Below are 20,866 nucleotides of genomic sequence, written 5' to 3' on the forward strand. Positions count from 1 at the left end.
CACGGTCAATAAGGAAACTCAATTCTTTGGCTCTGATATCCTTCCATGCTCAAGAAGCAGGAGTAGGCAATATTTGAGTCCCTTCCCATTACACAGCCCCAGGATTGTCATACTTAGCTAGAGGTCCCTCAGAGTGCACCTGGAGGTGTTGAGAGGGAGGGAGCCTGTCTGGGTGGAGGTGCCTTTCTTGTCTAGCCACAACCTCTAGAGGGCCAACAGGATCCTGGTTGTCTTGGTTGATCACTGTTCACTTGATTAAGGGGTGTAATTAATTGAGTTCTGGATGCCAAGGAGTAGCTCAGACTAAATAAATAAAGTTCTAAATTTCCATTTTTGGTGCAAACATGTGCTGCATATACACAACTAGGACTGGTCCAGTTGCAAGACTATGGAACTATCATTTAAATAGTCTCTACTACATGCCAGGCCCAGTCATAACATCTATATCTACCTACATCTATATACCTAGATGCAAGATCTAAGCTTCACATATTATATTCATTTTACAGGTGAAGAAATGGAGACTCTAAGAGGCAAAGTAAGGTATATACCTGAACCCACAAACTTAGATTTACTAAGAACCTATAATGTGACTGGAATGAGGAAGCAACAAAAGCATAATGAAAACTGGTTCTTCCTCTTTAGCAGCCTCCAGTCCTTTCGAGAAAATAAGGCACGCGTACAAAGTAAGCATTAAAAAGGCACACACACAAGCTACTGAAGTGTGGTATGGAGCAAAGCACAAAGCAGGGCTAAGAACAAGGAGCGGGACTATTTCTTATTAGGTCCATATCCCTGGCCCTAGCAAGTGTCTGACACAGAGTGGCTGCTCCAAATCTATTTTATTTGTTGAGCGCCTACTGAGTGTCAGGCATTGTACTAGTTGTCAGAAATACAGAAATGTGTACAATGTGATCTCTAACCTCAAGAAGCTCATATGGGCTGGAACTGCTATAGAATGCTTTAAGACAAAAAATGAGCCTTTGTGAAGGGAGAAGATATCGGCAGAAGTAGACAAGGTAGGAAGAAGGAGAACAAAGGCACCACCAGCCCAGTAATTAAAGCAATATTGTGGATGATGAAGGGGAGGGAGTGGGACACTGAGTTGACTGTATCTCCCACAGCAGGGAATTTATGTGGGAAGTCGTGAGAGAAGACACTGATGGATTAAGGAAAACCCTTGTAATAACCTGGAAGGTTAATACCGGAAGCAACCAACTAACACTGTTTTAATTCTGAGAACGGACCCCACAGAAAGTATTTATGGTGCAGCTAATGCGAGTAGTGGAAATAAACTAGTTGCTTGTGGCAGAACAATTTATTACAAGAAACATTAACGAACTATTCCACTACGTTCCATTCTCTCTGATTACCATAGCTTTCCACAGCCATTTGTATTATCAATATAGGCCTTAGGGAAGTGTACAAAATTTATAATATGGAAGGCACTAGGACAAATAAAATGAGATTTATTAGGCATTTTCTTAGATTTTCTTAATAGCAATGAGTGAACATGAATATGACTGGATATTAACAATGGTGGTTCTACCAATTGCATGAATTAGGATATATTAAGCACCGCTTTGGGGAGGCAAAAGAAAAAGTTATTAAAGAATACTCACGTGGGTGGGAAATGCCTGGAAAAAATGCCCCATTCGGGCCTAGGGAAGCCAGTTAAAAGATAATATGGGGGGAGAGAGCAGTTGCATTTCAAAGTAATTTCTTTATGATGACACTGTTTTAATGAGTATAATTGAATTCCCTTGCTGCAGAGTGAGGCCTTCAGTCTATTACAATGAAATGTATTCAAAATGGAAAATTTTGTATTACATGTAGTGTAAGTGAGAGTAAATGGTTTTGGGGAAACATAGTAAGAGTCCTCCCCTCCAATAGTTCTATTTTCACAAAATGAGAAATAAATACATCACAAGATGACCCTTAGGATCCTAGATACGGTAGAAAGTAGTCCATACATAAATTCAGCCAGGCCCTTCAAAACATTAAACCAACATTCCTTTGTAGTCTAACGTGGTTGAAACATGTCCAAGATTTGGAGTCAGGCAATTCTAGACCCAAATCCTAATTTTCCTACTAATTGTCTGTGTGGTCCTGCACGCTCTGCTTAACCTCTCTGACCCTGCAGGTGTCTTGCGTTATAAACTCGGAATAAGAATACTTATCACACATAAGGTTGTTGTGAGGATAAAATGAAATTAACACAATGATGTATATACACTGTTTAGCACAGTGCTTTGTGGCCCAAAGTAAGCATGTGACATGAATATTAGATAGTTATTATTACTAATACTTCTGGCGTCACTATTATTAGTTTACTGAAACAGGAATATGCTGGATCAAATCAGAACACCTATGTTTGGGTCCCAGATCAGTTACTTTTAAAGATCTCTAATTCCTCAACTGTAAGTGGCAATATTATAATGACAATAATATCTGTTTTGCCTAAATCACAAGACTATGGGAAGTTCCAAAGGTAATGTACGTGCAGACTATAAAACTGTCAATTTAAAACTATTCTCTCTCCCCAAGAGTCCATACTTAAATGACAGAAACTCAAGTATAATGTCATTTGCCTGTACTTAATGCACCATGAATGTAATACGACTGACCCTATTAACACAAGGAAAAAAGAATATATGGTTTTTTAGTAATGGTGACCTATTGGGAGTCTGACTCTTTAAAGTTGTATTAACATGTAATATTACTGCTATGAACGTGAATGTTGTAAACCACTGGTAGCGTGTAATCCACTCAACTTTAAAACTTGACCCTCTATTCAGAAACTGTGAACATAATTAGATGATTGACTAATCATAACTGCCTCTACCAAGATTAATATGAAAACAAACATACTTTTAAAAAGTAATCACAAAACTGATAAGGAGTTAGGGAAAAGACAAAATTCCCTAAATTGCTGGGCAGTATCTAATTGATTCTGGAAGAATGTCGAGAGTTAATTTTACATTTTGCACTTGAATTGTCAGCAGTCTGGAGATTCTAAGGTGACAAGTGTTGCTGGTATAAGAAATTACAAAAGGCCTGTCCTGAGCTCAGTGATGGATGGATGGATAGATAGGTGGATGGATGGGTGGATGGGAGACGTGTGGAAACTGTAACTCTAATTTTCAGTAATTTAACCCCCACGTCTATCTGGGACATGAGCCAAGTAAAAATCATTCTCCTCAACATGTAGAAGAAAAGAGATGGAATTTAAATATTCTCCTCCACTTGTATCTGACATCTTGTGGTTTTAAGAGCAAAGATTTCGGTTATGGAAAAGTCAGCTTCAGGAAACTACTACGAGTAAACTGTGAGGAGAGTTAAAATATATTTTTTTTCTGCTCATAATTGGCCTACATATGATTCCTTGATGATTTCCTTGATCTGTTTTTTTTTCCCCCCAGCCTGGAATTCTAGACCATGAACAGGATGTCACAGCGATGGGTGTAGAATCAAAGTGGGCATTAGGGCCAGTACCATACAAACATTGTCATGATGGCTGGTTAAAAAAACGGGGGTGGGTACAGGGGTTGGAGTGCAATGTGGGCGCTGGTCTTGAGACTGGAAAATAAAAGAAGGCTTAAGAATTCAAGATGTGCACGACTCCCCTCCCCTCTCCCAGCTACTTCTACAGTGCTTGGCATCCGTGAATAGGATTCGACAGGATAGGATCAGGTGTGATTTTTCTGCTTGGTTATCAACTGGCATTCTCTACTTCTTTCTACTGTAGTAATTACGCTTATCTGATGTATTTCAGCGCAAATCCTCTTCAAAATGGTAAAGCATATAATAATATATTGAAAAGAGTAAGTGCCTACGAGGAGTTCAAGATAGGGGACGCCATACGTCCGTGTTTGCTAAAAAAGAAAGGCTTAGTTAGCCTTAAAGAATGGGGCAGTTCTAATAGCTTTTTTAAAGCATTTCAAAGATCTGTTTTGTCTCTCCAACTCTTGACATGGAGGATGAATGTCTAAAATGTTTACAAGAGAAACTGAGTTTTTATTTGGAAAAAAAAAAGGTAACAGAACAAAAAGAGTACGAGCAAACGGATGTACTGGTCTCTATAATTCTGGGTGGGATAAATAAACACCATTCCTTGGAAAACAGTTTTAAGAAAAGGAAGGGAAAAAATTCTCCCTCAACTAGGAAATAGAAAGGATGCTTGAGCTTTCAAACCACTTACAGTTGTAAACAGTGTGGGTGGGAAAAAGCAGTAAAGAACAACTAGACCCTGTGAAGTTTCAACAAGAGAAGTGGGTGTATAACAAATAACACAAATGCAAGATACAGCTACAAAAATAGAGAGGCATGAGTATCCATAGGAAAGAAATTGTACATTAAAGGAGAGCTAATCTGCACGGTGGTGTGCAGAGAGAGTAAAACCAAAATCAGCTATTGGACAAGAATGAAAGGTCACCCAAATACCCTATACCACCATTTGCCTGAAAAAGAACAAAACCCACACTTTGCACCAAACTCTCCCAACGGATGGGTCTCCCCTTGGGAGTGAAGGAGCAGCCTTGCTGGGACCCATGGCATAAATGGGCAGAAAGTTGTTGCAGTGGAAACACAGGCACACATGCTGAAAGGCACGAACCTCTTCCTTTCTCACGTGCTGAATGAAAAGAGCAAAGCTCTGGAGGTTTCAGAGAAACAGCAGCCCCTCAAGTAGCCACTCCTTCAAACCTCAAGGAAGGAGGGTCTACTGTCTTTCAAGGGCTTGAAGGGGAGTGCCTTCTGTCTGAAGCAGAGTCTGAAAAACACCCACTTCTCACTGCTCTGACAGGCGTTTCTTGGCTCCACCTGTCTGATCTCCCATTACTTACTGAGTGTCGGATTTTTCTGTTTACAATTCCTGACTTGGAGAAAGGGAGCTCTTTTTAAAAAAAAAATTGTTAGATTATTAACACATTTAGGTTAAAACATACCAAATAAGGTTGTGTTTGCAGCCCCTTAGAAAATGATAGCATGTAAATGAAAATCAAAAATTGATGCTTACTTAAAACAGAAGTTCACACTTAAGAACAAAAGGATAGAGCGTGATCAAGGAGTCAAAATGGAAACTGTTCCGAGTGAGAAGAAATCCTGCGTGAGGTGCATCTGGATTAACGATGACAAGACAGATCCCAGGTAGGAGACGCAGTCCTGGTGGGACTGCAAATATTCGGCCATGACTCTGACACCATACCAAAGAGTAAAGAAGTTCAAGATAAAGGGGACTCTTACGGAATTTTATAGATGAGATGTGCTTTCTTATCCCTCACATGTGTATTTAGAAAGGGGTAAGTTCAAATTTTTGTGAGCGAAGAAATAAAAAATGTGTTTTAAATGAACATCAAGCCTTAGATGAATTCTAGGAGCCAGTGAACATAATCATACCCAAAACCGAACATAACCGCTTCAAGGAAACATAAGAAACTAGTACAGTTAAAATATTTGCTCTTATTCTGCATGCTTTACTTTCTGATTTACATTTTCAAAAAGTTCCTTACCTGGGCTGACTGTTCACCTTCTCGTGTTTTCCGTTGAAGTTCAAACTACAGAGGTTCTTTGATCTTGAATGTGAAGAGTCAGATTCCAAATTTGCCTGTGTCTGTTCTCGCAGACGGTCATGAAGAGTTGACTCCTTTTTCAAGTTCATGTCGGAATACGGGCAGCCAAAAGCACTGGTTTGTATAAAAGTGAGAGCACAGTCGTCAGTTTATAGTGATACATCAGGAATCCACTGTCAAGGGAACAGACTTACACCCAAACTTTAAGACCTGAATACAGACATTCTCCTCTCACTGAATACACCCTAATGTTTCTTTTCAGATCGCCCTTTGAGGAAATCTCAGGTGCCAGATCACAGACACTGGTCCGCAGAGTATCATAGGTAGAGTCATTAGCACACACAGTTTTACAATTTTGGAAACTTAAAAATCTAAGACTAACATAATAATGTGCTTCTGGTAGAGTGATGAAAATGTCATATAAACACTTGATTGAAAGTTTTTATTTGCTTATATTTATGCCCTGATTTGACCACGTGCATCACAAAATACTATGGGTAACTATTTACCAGTATCAGAGAATTTTCTGTTCTTATTTCTTAACATTCATGTATCCAGAAATATTGTATTTCTGCTTAATCCTTCTGAAACCTGCTAGGAAGTGCCGTGTTTGAACGTGAAGAGACACCTCAGATGAAAACGGAGAGACCACAGTGAAGGCTGGATCCTGAATCTGAAATGTTGTTTGGAGCCTAACTAGCAAGGATCTGCCAGGACACAGGATCTGGTTCTTTCTATACGCTGATCAGTAGTCTCTGTTAAATTTCTCTGCCCACATCCCTGTCTCTAAAGAAGCCCCAAAGCTCTGCCGCTGCTGAGGAATCAGAGAGCCACTGTCAGGGAAAGCACAGGTGTGACAGGAGGTCACCTGTGCACAACCCTGGGGAAGGTACTTCATGCTCAAGCTTCAGTTTCTCTCCAGTTAAATGGGAAAATCAGATCCAACCCTAAGGGTTGTTGGGACCATGAGAAATCTCACACTGACACACATGTACACACCCCATTATATGATAGTGGCTACTATTATCCCAGTGCTATCATCCTCTCCATGTAGGGAAGCACATAGTCAAATGCATCAATATCTAAGCAGTTGGGTCTTTTTTATGAGTTTACTTCCAATTTACCGTATATTTGCCGATATATGATGCATAATAAATTCTTTTATTATGAAAACATAAACGTTTTCTTTTGCTATTTTAATGGCATGATAAAATCAGGGACCAATGCAGTTTTTCCTCTATTTTAAAATAGAGTGGAGTTTTCCAAGGAGAACGTACAAACAATCTAACCCCAGAAAGCCTTTAGTACCAACCTATATCTACAATTGATCTTCTGGACTTTGGGATGGCGTGGTTAGGATGACACCAGCCTGACCAAACAAGCCAGAGTGAATCTAAACTGGCAACAGGGATGATCATCAGCCTTTGCTGCAGACAGGAGGGTCCCCTTTACATTCATGTTCCGTAATGTGTAATACTTGGCATTGATTTATTAGTTTGTTTAGTTATTGATTCAATAATCCATTAACTGAACATCTGCTATAAATCTAGTGAAGATGTATACTAACAAATACAATTTATAATAAGACCAAAAAAGGTACCTCTGATGACTGTGTACTATAGGTCCATTAAAATTCAAGTTTTTTACATAGATTATTTCTAATATTTATTACTAAATACCCAAAGGTGGTATTGACATATTTATTTTACAGGTAAGAAAACAGTCGCACACAGGATAAGCAACTTTCCCTAAGTTGACTGGCACTTTCTTAAAAAGCCTCAAAATTGTTGACTTAATTATTAGCACCAATAAGATGGGCAGAAGGGGGACAAGGTTCTTAACATCATCAAAAGAAGAAACATGAGGGGCACCTGGGTGGCTCAGTCCGACTTCAGCTCAGGTCATGATCCCACGTTTCAAGAGTTCGAGCCCTGCATCCTGCACAGGGCTTGCTGCTGTCAGCACAGAGCCCATAGCCCACTTCAGATCCTCTGCCGGCCTCCCTCTATGCCCCTCCCCTGCTTGTGCTCTCTCTCAAAAATAAAAATAAAACATTAAAAAAAAAGGAAGAAACTTGAGAGCACTGTGGTATAATTCTTGTGCAAAGGGAAACCAAGGCAGGTATTTACAGGGTAGAGCAGTATTGTTTGCTGCGTCTCATGTCTGGGGGAAATATGTCAGCGTGTGCCAGAGTCCCATGTGAGGACCGAAGATGTGAGTAAGTACTGTTTCTAATAACAACGCAGCAGGAGTTAATTTGTTTAAGCTACAGCATATGAGATCTAATGGGGAGTTTTGAAAGAACTTCCTGCAGAAAAAAGTTGAGGCTATCCTAAGGGAAACTGGGAAGTGTTTATTTCAAGTACAACTGAGTTTTCATTAAGATACTATTACTCTGAAGTTTTGCTATCCATCTAACCCATACACAATTTAAGACTTTTTTTTTTAGAGAGAGAGAGAGAGACAAAGAGCACAAGTGGGGAAAAGGGGCAGAGGGAGGAAGAGAGAGAGAATCTTAAGCAGGCTCCATGCTAAGTGCAGAGCCCAACGCAGGGTTCAAACCCACAACCCTGGGATCATGACCTGAGCCCAAATCAAGAGTCAGACGCTCAACCGACTGAGCCATCAAGGTGCCCTTCAATTTGAGACTTTTAAATGATTCATTACAGTCATGAGTTTTCCTAATTCCACATCCTCACCCCAACATGTGCTGCGTGGCACTAACACTCTCTTCCCAAGGCTTATTTGTCCAGTTTGTCCAGCACTGTAGACGGCAGCCACAGACCTTCTTGCTCGGCATTTGCTTCAGTTTAGAGAAATTTTGTTTCCCTCAACCTTCACTCAGAAATCAGTCCCTCTAGTCATCTAATCACCTGCTTATTACTTCCCAATTCCATCCTAGCTCCTCTCTGTCTCTGCAGTAATGAGGGATGCAAAACGGAATGGGACGCACCGAGCGTCACAAGAATGGAGCGCCTCCCGATTCCACGAGGCAAGCCCTGTGAGAACACGTCTCCAGAGCACACAGATCAGAATGAAGTGTGAAGTGCAAAAGAATATGTCAAATGACAGGAGCATATGTTGCATATTTTGGTGAAGAACTTGAAGGAAGATAACGATGGGAGACGAAAGCACAAAAGAAGCAAGGGATGAGGGGCTCTCAGATACAGTTGTCTGTACCCTTTTTAACCTGCGTTGTGCTGGGAACAAGTTTCTGGATTGCAACGCTGTGCTTACTTGTTTTTTTAAAATTCTTTTTAATGTTTTTATTTATCTTTGAGACAGAGAGAGACAGAGCATGAGCAGGGGAGGGGCAGAGGGAGAGGGAGACACGGAATCCGAAGCAGGCTCCAGGCTCTGAGCTGGCAGCACAAGAGCCCGACGCAGGCCTCGAACTCACGGACCGTGAGATCATGACCTGAGCTGAAGTCAGACGATTAACCGACTGAGCCACCCAGGCGCCCCTGTGCTTACTTGTGTTCTCTGCAGAGAAATACTTATGTTAAAGAGAGGGCATCCCAAACTTTGGCCTGCCTTTCTGAAAATGCAGAACCTTACTCACGTGCATGTGCATGTGTGTGTATGTGTGTGTAACAGCATGCATGATTCCACATAAATCTATACCCATAGGAAAAAAACCCACTGAATTGGTTGTTCTAGGTGTGATAAAACTATTTAAAACTTACCTTTTTAAATGTTTATTTATTTTTGTGAGAGAGAGACAGAGTGCAAGCTGGGGAGGGGCAGAGAGAGAGGGGGACACAGAATCTGAAGCAGGCTCCAGGCTCTGAGCTGTCAGCACAGAGCCCGATGCAGGGTTCAAACTCATGAGCTGTGAGATCGTGACCTGAGCCAAAGTCGGGCGCTTAACCAACTAAGCCACAGGTGCCCCTAAAACTTACTTATGAGCTAGGTAAATATTGGGGAAAGGAGGTTCTGAGGACACAGACTCTTTAGAAAATTGTTGACCTAAGCTGAAATTCTTATGGCTTAAAGCTCTGTTGGTCCAGGTAAGATGTCAGCTTCTGACTGACAGGAAAGCCGTGCATTCAAATTTCAGCTCATTCTGGCCAAGACAGGAAGTGTAAAAACTGCAGGCTGAGGGGAAGCACTGAGCAGCAGCATTGTGTGGAAGATGCAGTTCCTTTGACGGAGCAGCCTGGTTCTGGGTCCCTCCTTAATTAAGGGCGTGTTTGCTGTTTGCAGGAAAAGAAGCAAGAGACAGCAGGTACTACCAGGTTGGCCCATAGGAAAGTGAAGATTCTAAAACACAAAGACAGTCAAATATCCAAATTTCATATGGTTCGACCGCATAATTGATTAAAAAACATGTCAGTCCCAAGCTCACCGACAGCAAGGCATATGAACGGAGGGTAAACACTAAATAAGGAGAAAGGTGCCAGCCAGCTGCAGACAAGTTTTAAAAGAGATTTTCTAACAGATCAAAAATGGAGATCCTAGTAGTCCTCTTCATAAACAGCAAGAAACATAAAAACGATGGCAATTAGAAATATTACTTTTGCTTTTCCGAATCTTTTAGTATAACGTTAACATCGGAGGATGAACGGGAAAGTAAAAGTAAATTTTACTGGTATACATGTTTTTTTTCTTCAGAAAACTGGCCTGTACTCCTTTGAGGAGCACTCCTGACTGTTGCTCTGTCTTCGAGTCACAACGGGGCAAGGCCGGACGCAGCAGCGCCTGGCAGCTGAGGCTGAATCGCTGCGTTTTGTGTCGGGCCCAGGAGGACCCTCAGCCTTTGGATTGTCCTCCTTTTTGCTCACAGGTTGGTGCAGTTTCCCCATATTCCCAGGACCAATCCTGATCTGAGGCCGAAGGTAATTTGCGAAACGCAGTCATCCATTCTAGGATTCAAAGGTCCAAACCTGAACGGTGCCCACGGCTGATACCAGCGCTCATGCCGTCGTTCAGGACTCTGGGCAGCCTCGTGGGCTCTGAGTCTACCAATGAGGCATATGCCTTGGTCCTTGTTCCTAAATGCCTGGTCTGCTGCTACAGCTAGAATTTGGGGGCCCTACTGGGACAGAAGCTCTATGTTCCTACTTTCTTCTTGGCCCCTTCGCAGGATAGGATTTCTGCCTCCCAGTTCCAACCCCAGAGCGAGGATCCACTTCCCAGATACTACCTGGCTGGTCTTCTGTGTGCTTGTCACCCTCAATTATTCTCTATTACTGTGCTTTGCCCTCTAATTGGATCCCTACGTTCATCATGGATTCCCCATCTGGTCCCAATTCTGAGTCTAGAGGACGACTCCTGACTGCCCAACCTCTCGGACTCCAGTTTTGCTCATTCTACTATGTTATCATCTTGTATCAACACTCTGTTCATTTTCTCATACCTAAGCTGCAAATTTGGTTTCTGCTTCTCTTTGACTACCCTGGTCTGCTGAAAACAATGGGCCATGTTCTGTCACATCCCAGGTAGGGGGCAGTTTTGGCCAGAAGGTTATAACTGAGTTGTCACAACTTTTCTAATGGTAGCTTCCCAACCAATGTACAGCTGCACTGGCCAGAGTCCCAGGCCAGTCCTCCCAGCCTGGAGCAGTCTCCTCCAGGCTCGAAATCCCCTCTTGTTCCCAAGTACTAGCGACCATTTTCTCTCTGTGACATGACATTAAAATGTTGGGAAGCATTACAAATTTCAGCAAGACAGCAAAGATGAAATAGCCCCTTCAGTGCTGTACTTCCAAAAATAAATAAACAACAACAACACAGAGGTCAGCAGTATTTCAGGAAGAATGTCAAGTCGTTGACAACCTTTCTCCTGATCTTGAAAAGTGAACTTGCCAGAAATAGACAGTAGCTCCCAGGAGGAGTTCTGCACTAGCACTACGCCCTCATCTAGCCCACGAATTAGAAACAGAGTGAGACTTTAAAGAGTTCTTTTCTAACGTAACTAACCTGCCCCCTCGATGAGGCCTACTGTGTTCTATATTTTAGCCTCGATTTTTTTTTTTTACAAGCCAACTATATGCTTTTCCTTCTATGACCCAGATAAGCAACCCAGAAGAATTATATCTCACCTGGGATATTAGATTCGAAGTCTTTTCATCTATCTTCGAAAGACAAAGAATACTTGTTGGAGTGGGAGGAGGAATCCTATTTGGAAGCATTCGTGGAAGAGGTGGTCTGAGGGGTCTGCCTCTCCGAAACAAAAGGCAGCAGGGAAGTACTGAATGGCTCCCTCTGCCAGATCATGAGAGAGGTCACAGAGACTTAGCAGAAAAAGGGGGTCAGCGAGGAAATGGGAAGGAACTAGATAAATAAATGCCGCCCGCCCTGTGATTTGGCCCTGGGCCCTGAGGCGACAAGACCCCATTCTCTGGCAGGTGACTGGCATCCTACCGGTCATGTAAGAAGACCAGCAGCCCGCCCACCATACTCCACCCCACACTCTTTCCCAGTAGACTGAATACTGCTTGTTCTGTCATTTAACTTTCTGAAAATAAGCCATTCCTTTTCAATCTTTAATACGTGGGCAGTCTAAACTTAACATAGTATAAGAATGTTAACTGGACATTTTTTATTCTTAAAAAAATGCTGATTTTTTGGCCAAATGGCACTAAAAAACATGATACATACTCCAGTTCAGATTGCTGAAATTATGGAATACCTATATAGTTTCTACAGAAACTTTTAAGAGCTAACATGACTTAAATTATTGATGATTTTGCTTCTATGAGGATTAAGAGCACGTACAAATAATATGTTGGAAATATAGACCCAGGAAGAAAGAAACATCATAATTTTTAAAATATGTACTGAGGATGTAACACAATTTCTATTATGTTGTTCTCAGACACAGAGATGGACAAAAATCAACTGGCATAGATGTCAGATTCTAAGGTCTCAGGGCCAATTTTCCTCAAATTCAGGCGGCTTTAAAACAGTTGCTCAAGACAAGTTACAGGCAAATTTTCTCTGATTCTGACTAGCCTTGCCCATAACACAGCTGATACCTCACTTAATTGTCATTAAAAGCATTAGAAAAGTGAATGCACACAGTAAAAAACAAGTATGAATATTAAAAACAAAAGTTTCCTAAGTAGAGTTAAAATAAGTCGATAGCTATAGAACTCACAGTTCAAAGAGTTGGATAAAATAAATGTCGTTCTAGAAACAATTTTTTGTGGGGGTAATGCAGCCCATGAAGTCACGCTAGATATTATGAACTTGCTGCAATGGTCAGGTAGGAAGTTAGAAGAGAATCACCGTGCAAATGGAGGCTATAATCAGGATAGTGCCAAAAAGCACAGGTTTAAGAATCAGAGGAAACTGGATTAAAGCTGTTAGCACCAGAACCTTGGGCAAGCTATTCCACTGTCTCCTACTCCCTCATCTATAAAATGGTGATGAACAGCTTTCTCATATGGACTTTTGTGAAAACCAAATGAGACAAATCAAGCAAGGTCCTGGTATTGTGACTACCATGAATCTTTAACTGGAAAAGGCCTTCTATGATACAAAATACAATACTAATGTTCCTATTTATTGTGGTTATTATTTTCCATTCTATAATGTTTATTTGGTTCTTTATTGCTTAAAGCAGCTTTATTGAGGTATGGCTGACATATAAAAAGCTGTATATACTTAACGTATACAACACGATGAGTTTGAGATAAATATACACCTGTGAAACTATCATCACCATCAAGACCATAAATATACACATCACCTCCAAAGCTCTCCTCCTGCCACCTTAATTATTTTATTTTATTTTAGTTTTTTAGTGGTAGCACCTTATGGAGCACATAGGTGGCTCAGTCGGTTGAGTATTCCAATTCTTGATTAGGGCTCAGGCCATGATCTCATGGTTCCTGGGGTTGAGCCCTGAGTCATGGCGGAGCCTGCTTGGGATTCTCTCTCACTCTGCCACCGCTCCCCCATCCCCACTGGAGCACACACACCGGCACATGCATGCACTCTCTCTCTCTCTCTCAAAATAAATAAACATTCAAAAAAGAGAACATTTAATTTAAGATCTACTTTCTTAGCAAATTTTAAGTATACACTATTAGCTATACGCACTGTGCTTTATAATAGATCTGCAGAATTTATTGACCTTACATAACTGAAACCTTGTACCTTTTAACCTGTCACCTCTCCATTTCCTCCCCCCCAACCTCTAGTATCCACCATTCTACTCTGTACGAGTCTATTTTAGATTCCACATAAAAGTGGTATCATACAGTATTTTTCTGGCTTATTTCACTGTTGTAAATGGCAGGATTTCCTTCTTATTAAACAGCATTGTCTGTTGTATGTGGATGTCACATTTTTTCAATCTGTTCATCCACCAATGGGTATTTAGGTTGTTTCCATACCCTGGCTATTGCAAACAATGCTATAATAAACATAGGAGTGCAGGTATCTCTTCAAGAATCTTATTTCAGTTCCTTTGGATATACACCTGAAGCAGGGTTGTTGGGTGATATGGTAGTTCTATTCTTAATTTTTTGAGGAAACCCCATACTGTTTTCCACAGTGGCTGCACCATTTTGTATTTCCACAACAATGCACAAGGACTCCCATGTCTCATGCTCACCAACACTTGTTATCTTTTTATTTTTATTATAGTCATCCTTACAGGCGTGAAGTGATATCTCATTGTGGTTTTAATTTGCATTTCTCTGATGATTAGTGATGTTAAGCATGTTTTCATGTGCCTGTTGACCTTCTGTATGTCTTCTTTGGAGAAAGGTCTAGTTAGGTCCTTTGCCCATTTTTAAATCAGATTATTTGTAGGTTTTTTGTGATTAAGTTGTAGGAGTTCCTTACATATTTTGGATATTAAACCCTTATCAAATATGTATGCTTTGCAAATATTTACTCCCATTCCATAGGTTGTCTTTTCATTTGTTTGTGGTTTCCTTTGCTGTGTGGAAGCTTTTTATTTCAATGTAATCTTACTTGCTTATTTTTGCTTTTGTTGCTTGTGCTTGTGTTCTTAGTATCACATTCAAAAAGTCATTGCCAAGACAAATGTCAAGGAATTTTTTTACAAAGTAGGCTTCATGCCCAGCATGGAGTCCGATGTGGGGCTTGAAGTAATGACCCTGAGATCAAGACCTGAGCTGACATCAGGATTTAGTTGCCTAACTGACTGAGTCACCCAGGTTCCCCAAGGAACTTTTTACCTATGCTTTAGGACTTTTAAAGCTTCAAGACTGACGTTTCAGTTTTTAATTCATTTTGAATTGATTTAAAAAAAAATGTTTTTATTTATTTTTGAGACAGAGACAGAGCATGAGCAGGGGAGGGGCAGAGAGAGGGAGACACAGAATCCGAAGCAGCTCCAGGCTCTGAGCTGTCAGCACAGAGCCTGATGCAGGTCTCGAACTCACGGACTATGAGATCATGACCTGAGCTGAAGTCGGACACTTAACTGACTGAGCCACCCAGGCACCCCAGTTTTTTGAATTGATTTTTATGTATGGAATAAGAGTCTAGTTTCATTCTGCATATGGATATCCAATTTTCCCTATGTCATTTATTGAAGACACTATCCTTTCTCCATTGTACATGCTTGGCACTCTTCCAAAGATCAGTTGACTATATATATGTGGGTTTATTTCTGTGCTCTATTTTGTTCCTTTATGTGACTACTTTTATGCTAGTGGCATACTTTTTTGATTATTATGTTTTGACTGTATGATAGTATAATTTGAAGTCAGGGAAGAGTGTGATGCCTACAGCTTTGATATTTTTGCTTAAGACTGCTTTGGCAATTCAGGGTCTTTCTTGGTTCTGTATCAATTTTAGGATTGTTTTTTCTCTTCCTTTGAAAAATAATGTAATTTTGATAGAGATTGCATTGAAGTTTTAGATAGCTTTGGGCAGTATGGATATTTTAACAATTTTAATTCTTTCAATCCATAAACATGGGATAACTTCCCATTTATTTGTGTCTTCTTTAATTTCTTTAATCAGTGTTTTATCATTTTCACTGTACTTATCTTTCACCTCTGTGGTTAAATTTATCCCTAAGTATCTTATTCTTTTTGATGCTGTTATAAATTTTTTTCATGTTTATTTATTTTTGAGAGAGAGAGAGAGAGGGAGAGAGAGAGACAGAGCATGAGTTCAGGAGAGGCAGAGAGGGGTTGAGCTGTCAGCATAGTCTGACGTGGTGCTCCAATTCATGAACTGCAAGATCATGACCTGAGCTGAAGTTGGACGCTTAACTGACTGAGTCACCCATGCGCCCCTTTTTTGATGCTATTATAAATGAAATTTTCTTAATTTCTTTTCAGAAAGTTCATTGTTAGTATACAGAAACATAACTGACTTTTGTATATTGGTATTTTTTCTTGCAAGTTTACTGAATTCATTCATTAGTTCTGATAGTTTTCCAGTGTAGTTTTTAGAGTTTTCCATATATAAGATCATGTCTTATTCATTTTACTTCTTCATTTCTTTTTTTTTTATTGTTTGTCTTTTTTCTTTTTCTTTTTTTTTTTTATGAAATTTATTGACAAATTGGTTTCCATACAACACCCAGTGCTCATCCCAAAAGGTGCCCTCCTCAATACCCATCACCCACCCTCCCCTCCCTCCCACCCCCCATCAACCCTCAGTTTGTTCTCAGTTTTTAACAGTCTCTTATGCTTTGGCTCTCTCCCACTCTAACCTCTTTTTTTTTTTTTTCCTTCCCCTCCCCCATGGGTTCCTGTTAAGTTTCTCAGGATCCACATAAGAGTGAAACCATATGGTATCTGTCTTTCTCTGTATGGCTTATTTCACTTAGCATTACACTCTCCAGTTCCATCCACGTTGCTACAAAGGGCCATATTTCATTTTTTCTCATTGCCACATAGTATTCCATCGTGTATATAAACCACAATTTCTTTATCCATTCATCAGTTGATGGACATTTAGGCTCTTTCCATAATTTGGCTATTGTTGAGAGTGCTGCTATGAACATTGGGGTACAAGTGCCCCTATGCATCAGTACTCCTGTATCCCTTGGATAAATTCCTAGCAGTGCTATTGCTGGGTCATAGGGTAGGTCTATTTTTAATTTTCTGAGGAACCTCCACACTGCTTTCCAGAGCGGCTGCACCAATTTGCATTCCCACCAACAGTGCAAGAGGGTTCCCGTTTCTCCACATCCTCGCCAGCATCTATAGTCCCCTGATTTGTTCATTTTGGCCACTCTGACTGGTGTGAGGTGATACCTGAGTGTGGTTTTGATTTGTATTTCCCTGATGAGGAGCGACGCTGAACATCTTTTCATGTGCCTGTTGGCCATCTGGATGTCTTCTTTAGAGAAGTGTCTATTCATGTTTTCTGCCCATTTCTTCACTGGGTTATTTGTTTTTCGGGTGTGGAGTTTGGTGAGCTCTTTATAGATTTTAGATACTAGCCCTTTGTCCGATATGTCATTTGCAAATATCTTTTCCCATTCCGTTGGTTGCCTTTTAGTTTTGTTGGTTGTTTCCTTTGCCGTGCAGAAGCTTTTTATCTTCATAAGGTCCCAGTAATTCACTTTTGCTTTTAATTCCCTTGCCTTTGGGGATGTGTCGAGTAAGAGATTGCTACGGCTGAGGTCAGAGAGGTCTTTTCCTGCTTTCTCCTCTAAGGTTTTGATGGTTTCCTGTCTCACATTTAGGTCCTTTATCCATTTTGAGTTTATTTTTGTAAATGGTGTGAGAAAGTGGTCTAGTTTCAACCTTCTGCATGTTGCTGTCCAGTTCTCCCAGCACCATTTGTTAAAGAGGCTGTCTTTTTTCCATTGGATGTTCTTTCCTGCTTTGTCAAAGATGAGTTGGCCATACGTTTGTGGGTCTAGTTCTGGGGTTTCTATTCTATTCCATTGGTCTGTGTGTCTGTTTTTGTGCCAATACCATGCTGTCTTGATGATGACAGCTTTGTAGTAGAGGCTAAAGTCTGGGATTGTGATGCCTCCTGCTTTGGTCTTCTTCTTCAAAATTCCTTTGGCTATTCGGGGCCTTTTGTGGTTCCATATGAATTTTAGGATTGCTTGTTCTAATTTCGAGAAGAATGCTGGTGCAATTTTGATTGGGATTGCATTGAATGTGTAGATAGCTTTGGGTAGTATTGACATTTTGACAATATTTATTTTTCCAATCCATGAGCAGGGAATGTCTTTCCATTTCTTTAAGTCTTCTTCAATTACCTTCATAAGCTTTCTATAGTTTTCAGCATACAGATCCTTTACATCTTTGGTTAGATTTATTCCTAGGTATTTTATGCTTCTTGGTGCAATTGTGAATGGGATCATTTTCTTTATTTGTCTTTCTGTTGCTTCATTCTTAGTGTATAAGAATGCAACTGATTTCTGGACATTGATTTTGTATCCTGCAACTTTGCTGAATTCATGTATCAGTTCTAGCAGACTTTTGGTGGAGTCTATCGGATTTTCCATGTATAATATCATGTCATCTGCAAAAAGCGAAAGCTTGACTTCATCTTTGCCAATTTTGATGCCTTTGATTTCCTTTTGTTGTCTGATTGCTGATGCTAGAACTTCCAGCACTATGTTAAACAACAGCGGTGAGAGTGGGCATCCCTGTCGTGTTCCTGATCTCAGGGAAAAAGCTCTCAGTTTTTCCCCGTTGAGGATGATGTTAGCTGTGGGCTTTTCATAAATGGCTTTTATGATCTTTAAGTATGTTCCTTCTATCCCGACTTTCTCAAGGGTTTTTATTAAGAAAGGGTGCTGGATTTTGTCAAAGGCCTTTTCTGCATCGATTGACAGGATCATATGGTTCTTCTCTTTTTTTTTGTTAATGTGATGTATCACGTTGATTGATTTGCGAATGTTGAACCAGCCCTGCATCCCAGGAATGAATCCCACTTGATCATGGTGAATCATTCTTTTTATATGCTGTTGAATTCGATTTGCTAGTATCTTATTGAGAATTTTTTGCATCCATATTCATCAGGGATATTGGCCTGTAGTTCTCTTTTTTTACTGGGTCTCTGTCTGGTTTAGGAATCAAAGTAATACTGGCTTCATAGAATGAGTCTGGAAGTTTTCCTTCCCTTTCTATTTCTTGGAATAGCTTGAGAAGGATAGGTATTATCTCTGCTTTAAATGTCTGGTAGAACTCCCCTGGGAAGCCATCTGGTCCTGGACTCTTATTTGTTGGGAGATTTTTGATAACCGATTCGATTTCTTCGCTGGTTATGGGTCTGTTCAAGCTTTCTATTTCCTCCTGATTGAGTTTTGGAAGAGTGTGGGTGTTCAGGAATGTGTCCATTTCTTCCAGGTTGTCCAATTTGTTGGCATATAATTTTTCATAGTATTCCCTGATAATTGTTTGTATCTCTGAGGGATTGGTTGTAATAATTCCATTTTCATTCATGATTTTATCTATTTGGGTCATCTCCCTTTTCTTTTTGAGAAGCCTGGCTAGAGGTTTGTCAATTTTGTTTATTTTTTCAAAAAACCAACTCTTGGTTTCGTTGATCTGCTCTACAGTTTTTTTAGATTCTATATTGTTTATTTCTGCTCTGATCTTTATTATTTCTCTTCTTCTGCTGGGTTTAGGCTGCCTTTGCTGTTCTGCTTCTATTTCCTTTAGGTGTGCTGTTAGATTTTGTATTTGGGATTTTTCTTGTTTCTTGAGATAGGCCTGGATTGCAATGTATTTTCCTCTCAGGACTGCCTTCGCTGCGTCCCAAATCATTTGGATTGTTGTATTTTCATTTTCGTTTGTTTCCATATATTTTTTGATTTCTTCTCTAATTGCCTGGTTGACCCACTCATTCGTTAGTAGGGTGTTCTTTAACCTCCACGCTTTTGGAGGTTTTCCAGACTTTTTCCTGTGGTTGATTTCAAGCTTCATAGCATTGTGGTCTGAAAGTATGCATGGTATAATTTCAATTCTTGTAAACTTATGAAGGGCTGTTTTGTGACCCAGTATATGATCTATCTTGGAGAATGTTCCATGTGCACTCGAGAAGAAAGTATATTCTGTTGCTTTGGGATGCAGAGTTCTAAATATATCTGTCAAGTCCATCTGATCCAATGTGTCATTCAGGGCCCTTGTTTCTTTATTGACCGTGTGTCTAGATGATCTATCCATTTCTGTAAGTGGGGTGTTAAAGTCCCCTGCAATTACCACATTCTTATCAATAAGGTTGCTTCTGTTTATGAGTAATTGTTTTATATACTTGGGGGCTCCGGTATTCGGCGCGTAGACATTTATAATTGTTAGCTCTTCCTGATGGATAGACCCTGTAACTATTATATAATGTCCTTCTTCATCTCTTGTTACAGCCTTTAATTTAAAGTCTAGTTTGTCTGATATAAGTATGGCTACTCCAGCTTTCTTTTGGCTTCCAGTAGCATGATAAATAGTTTTCCATCCCCTCACTCTGAATCTAAAGGTGTCCTCAGGTCTAAAATGAGTCTCTTGTAGACAGCAAATAGATGGGTCTTGTTTTTTTATCCATTCTGATACCCTATGTCTTTTGGTTGGCGCATTTAATCCGTTTACATTTAGTGTTATTATAGGAAGATACGGGTTTAGAGTCATTGTGATGTCTGTATGTTTTATGCTTGTAGTGATGTCTCTGGTACTTTGTCTCACAGGGTCCCCCTTAGGATCTCTTGTAGGGCTGGTTTAGTGGTGACAAATTCCTTCAGTTTTTGTTTGTTTGGGAAGACCTTTATCTCTCCTTCTATTCTAAATGACAGACTTGCTGGATAAAGGATTCTCGGCTGCATATTTTTGCTGTCTAGCACCCTGAAAATCTCGTGCCAATTCTTTCTGGCCTGCCAAGTTTCAAAAGAGAGATCAGTCACGAGTCTTATAGGTCTCCCTTTATATGTGAGGGCACGTTTACCCCTTGCTGCTTTCAGAATTTTCTCTTTATCCTTGTATTTTGCCAGTTTCACTATGATATGTCGTGCAGAAGATCGATTCAAGTTACGTCTGAAGGGAGTTCTCTGTGCCTCTTGGATTTCAATGCCTTTTTCCTTCCCCAGTTCAGGGAAGTTCTCAGCTATTATTTCTTCAAGTACCCCTTCAGCACCTTTCCCTCTCTCTTCCTCCTCTGGAATACCAATTATGCGTATATTATTTCTTTTTAGTGTATCACTTAGTTCTCTAATTTTCCCCTCATACTCCTGGATTTTTTTATCTCTCTTTTTCTCAGCTTCCTCTTTTTCCATAACTTTATCTTCTAGTTCACCTATTCTCTCCTCTGCCTCTTCCATCCGAGCTGTGGTGGTTTGCATTTTGTTTTGCATTTCCTTTAAAGCGTTTTTCAGCTCCTCGTGACTGTTCCTTAGTCCCTTGATCT

General features: G+C 40.3%; 1 protein-coding gene across 1 annotated transcript in view; it reads right to left on the reverse strand.

Moving 5' to 3' along the window:
* The window catches only part of LOC115498668 (lethal(3)malignant brain tumor-like protein 4), a 284,214-nt gene that overhangs the window by 24,643 nt on the left and 238,705 nt on the right, over positions 1-20,866 (reverse strand). The window contains exon 13 of the mRNA XM_032595338.1: positions 5,511-5,684. Within this exon, the coding sequence (XP_032451229.1) occupies positions 5,511-5,684 (174 nt within the window). The remainder of the gene's footprint in view (positions 1-5,510; positions 5,685-20,866) is intronic.

The sequence above is a fragment of the Lynx canadensis genome, chromosome D3 (assembly GCF_007474595.2).
Source record: "Lynx canadensis isolate LIC74 chromosome D3, mLynCan4.pri.v2, whole genome shotgun sequence".
Lineage (NCBI taxonomy): Eukaryota > Metazoa > Chordata > Mammalia > Carnivora > Felidae > Lynx > Lynx canadensis.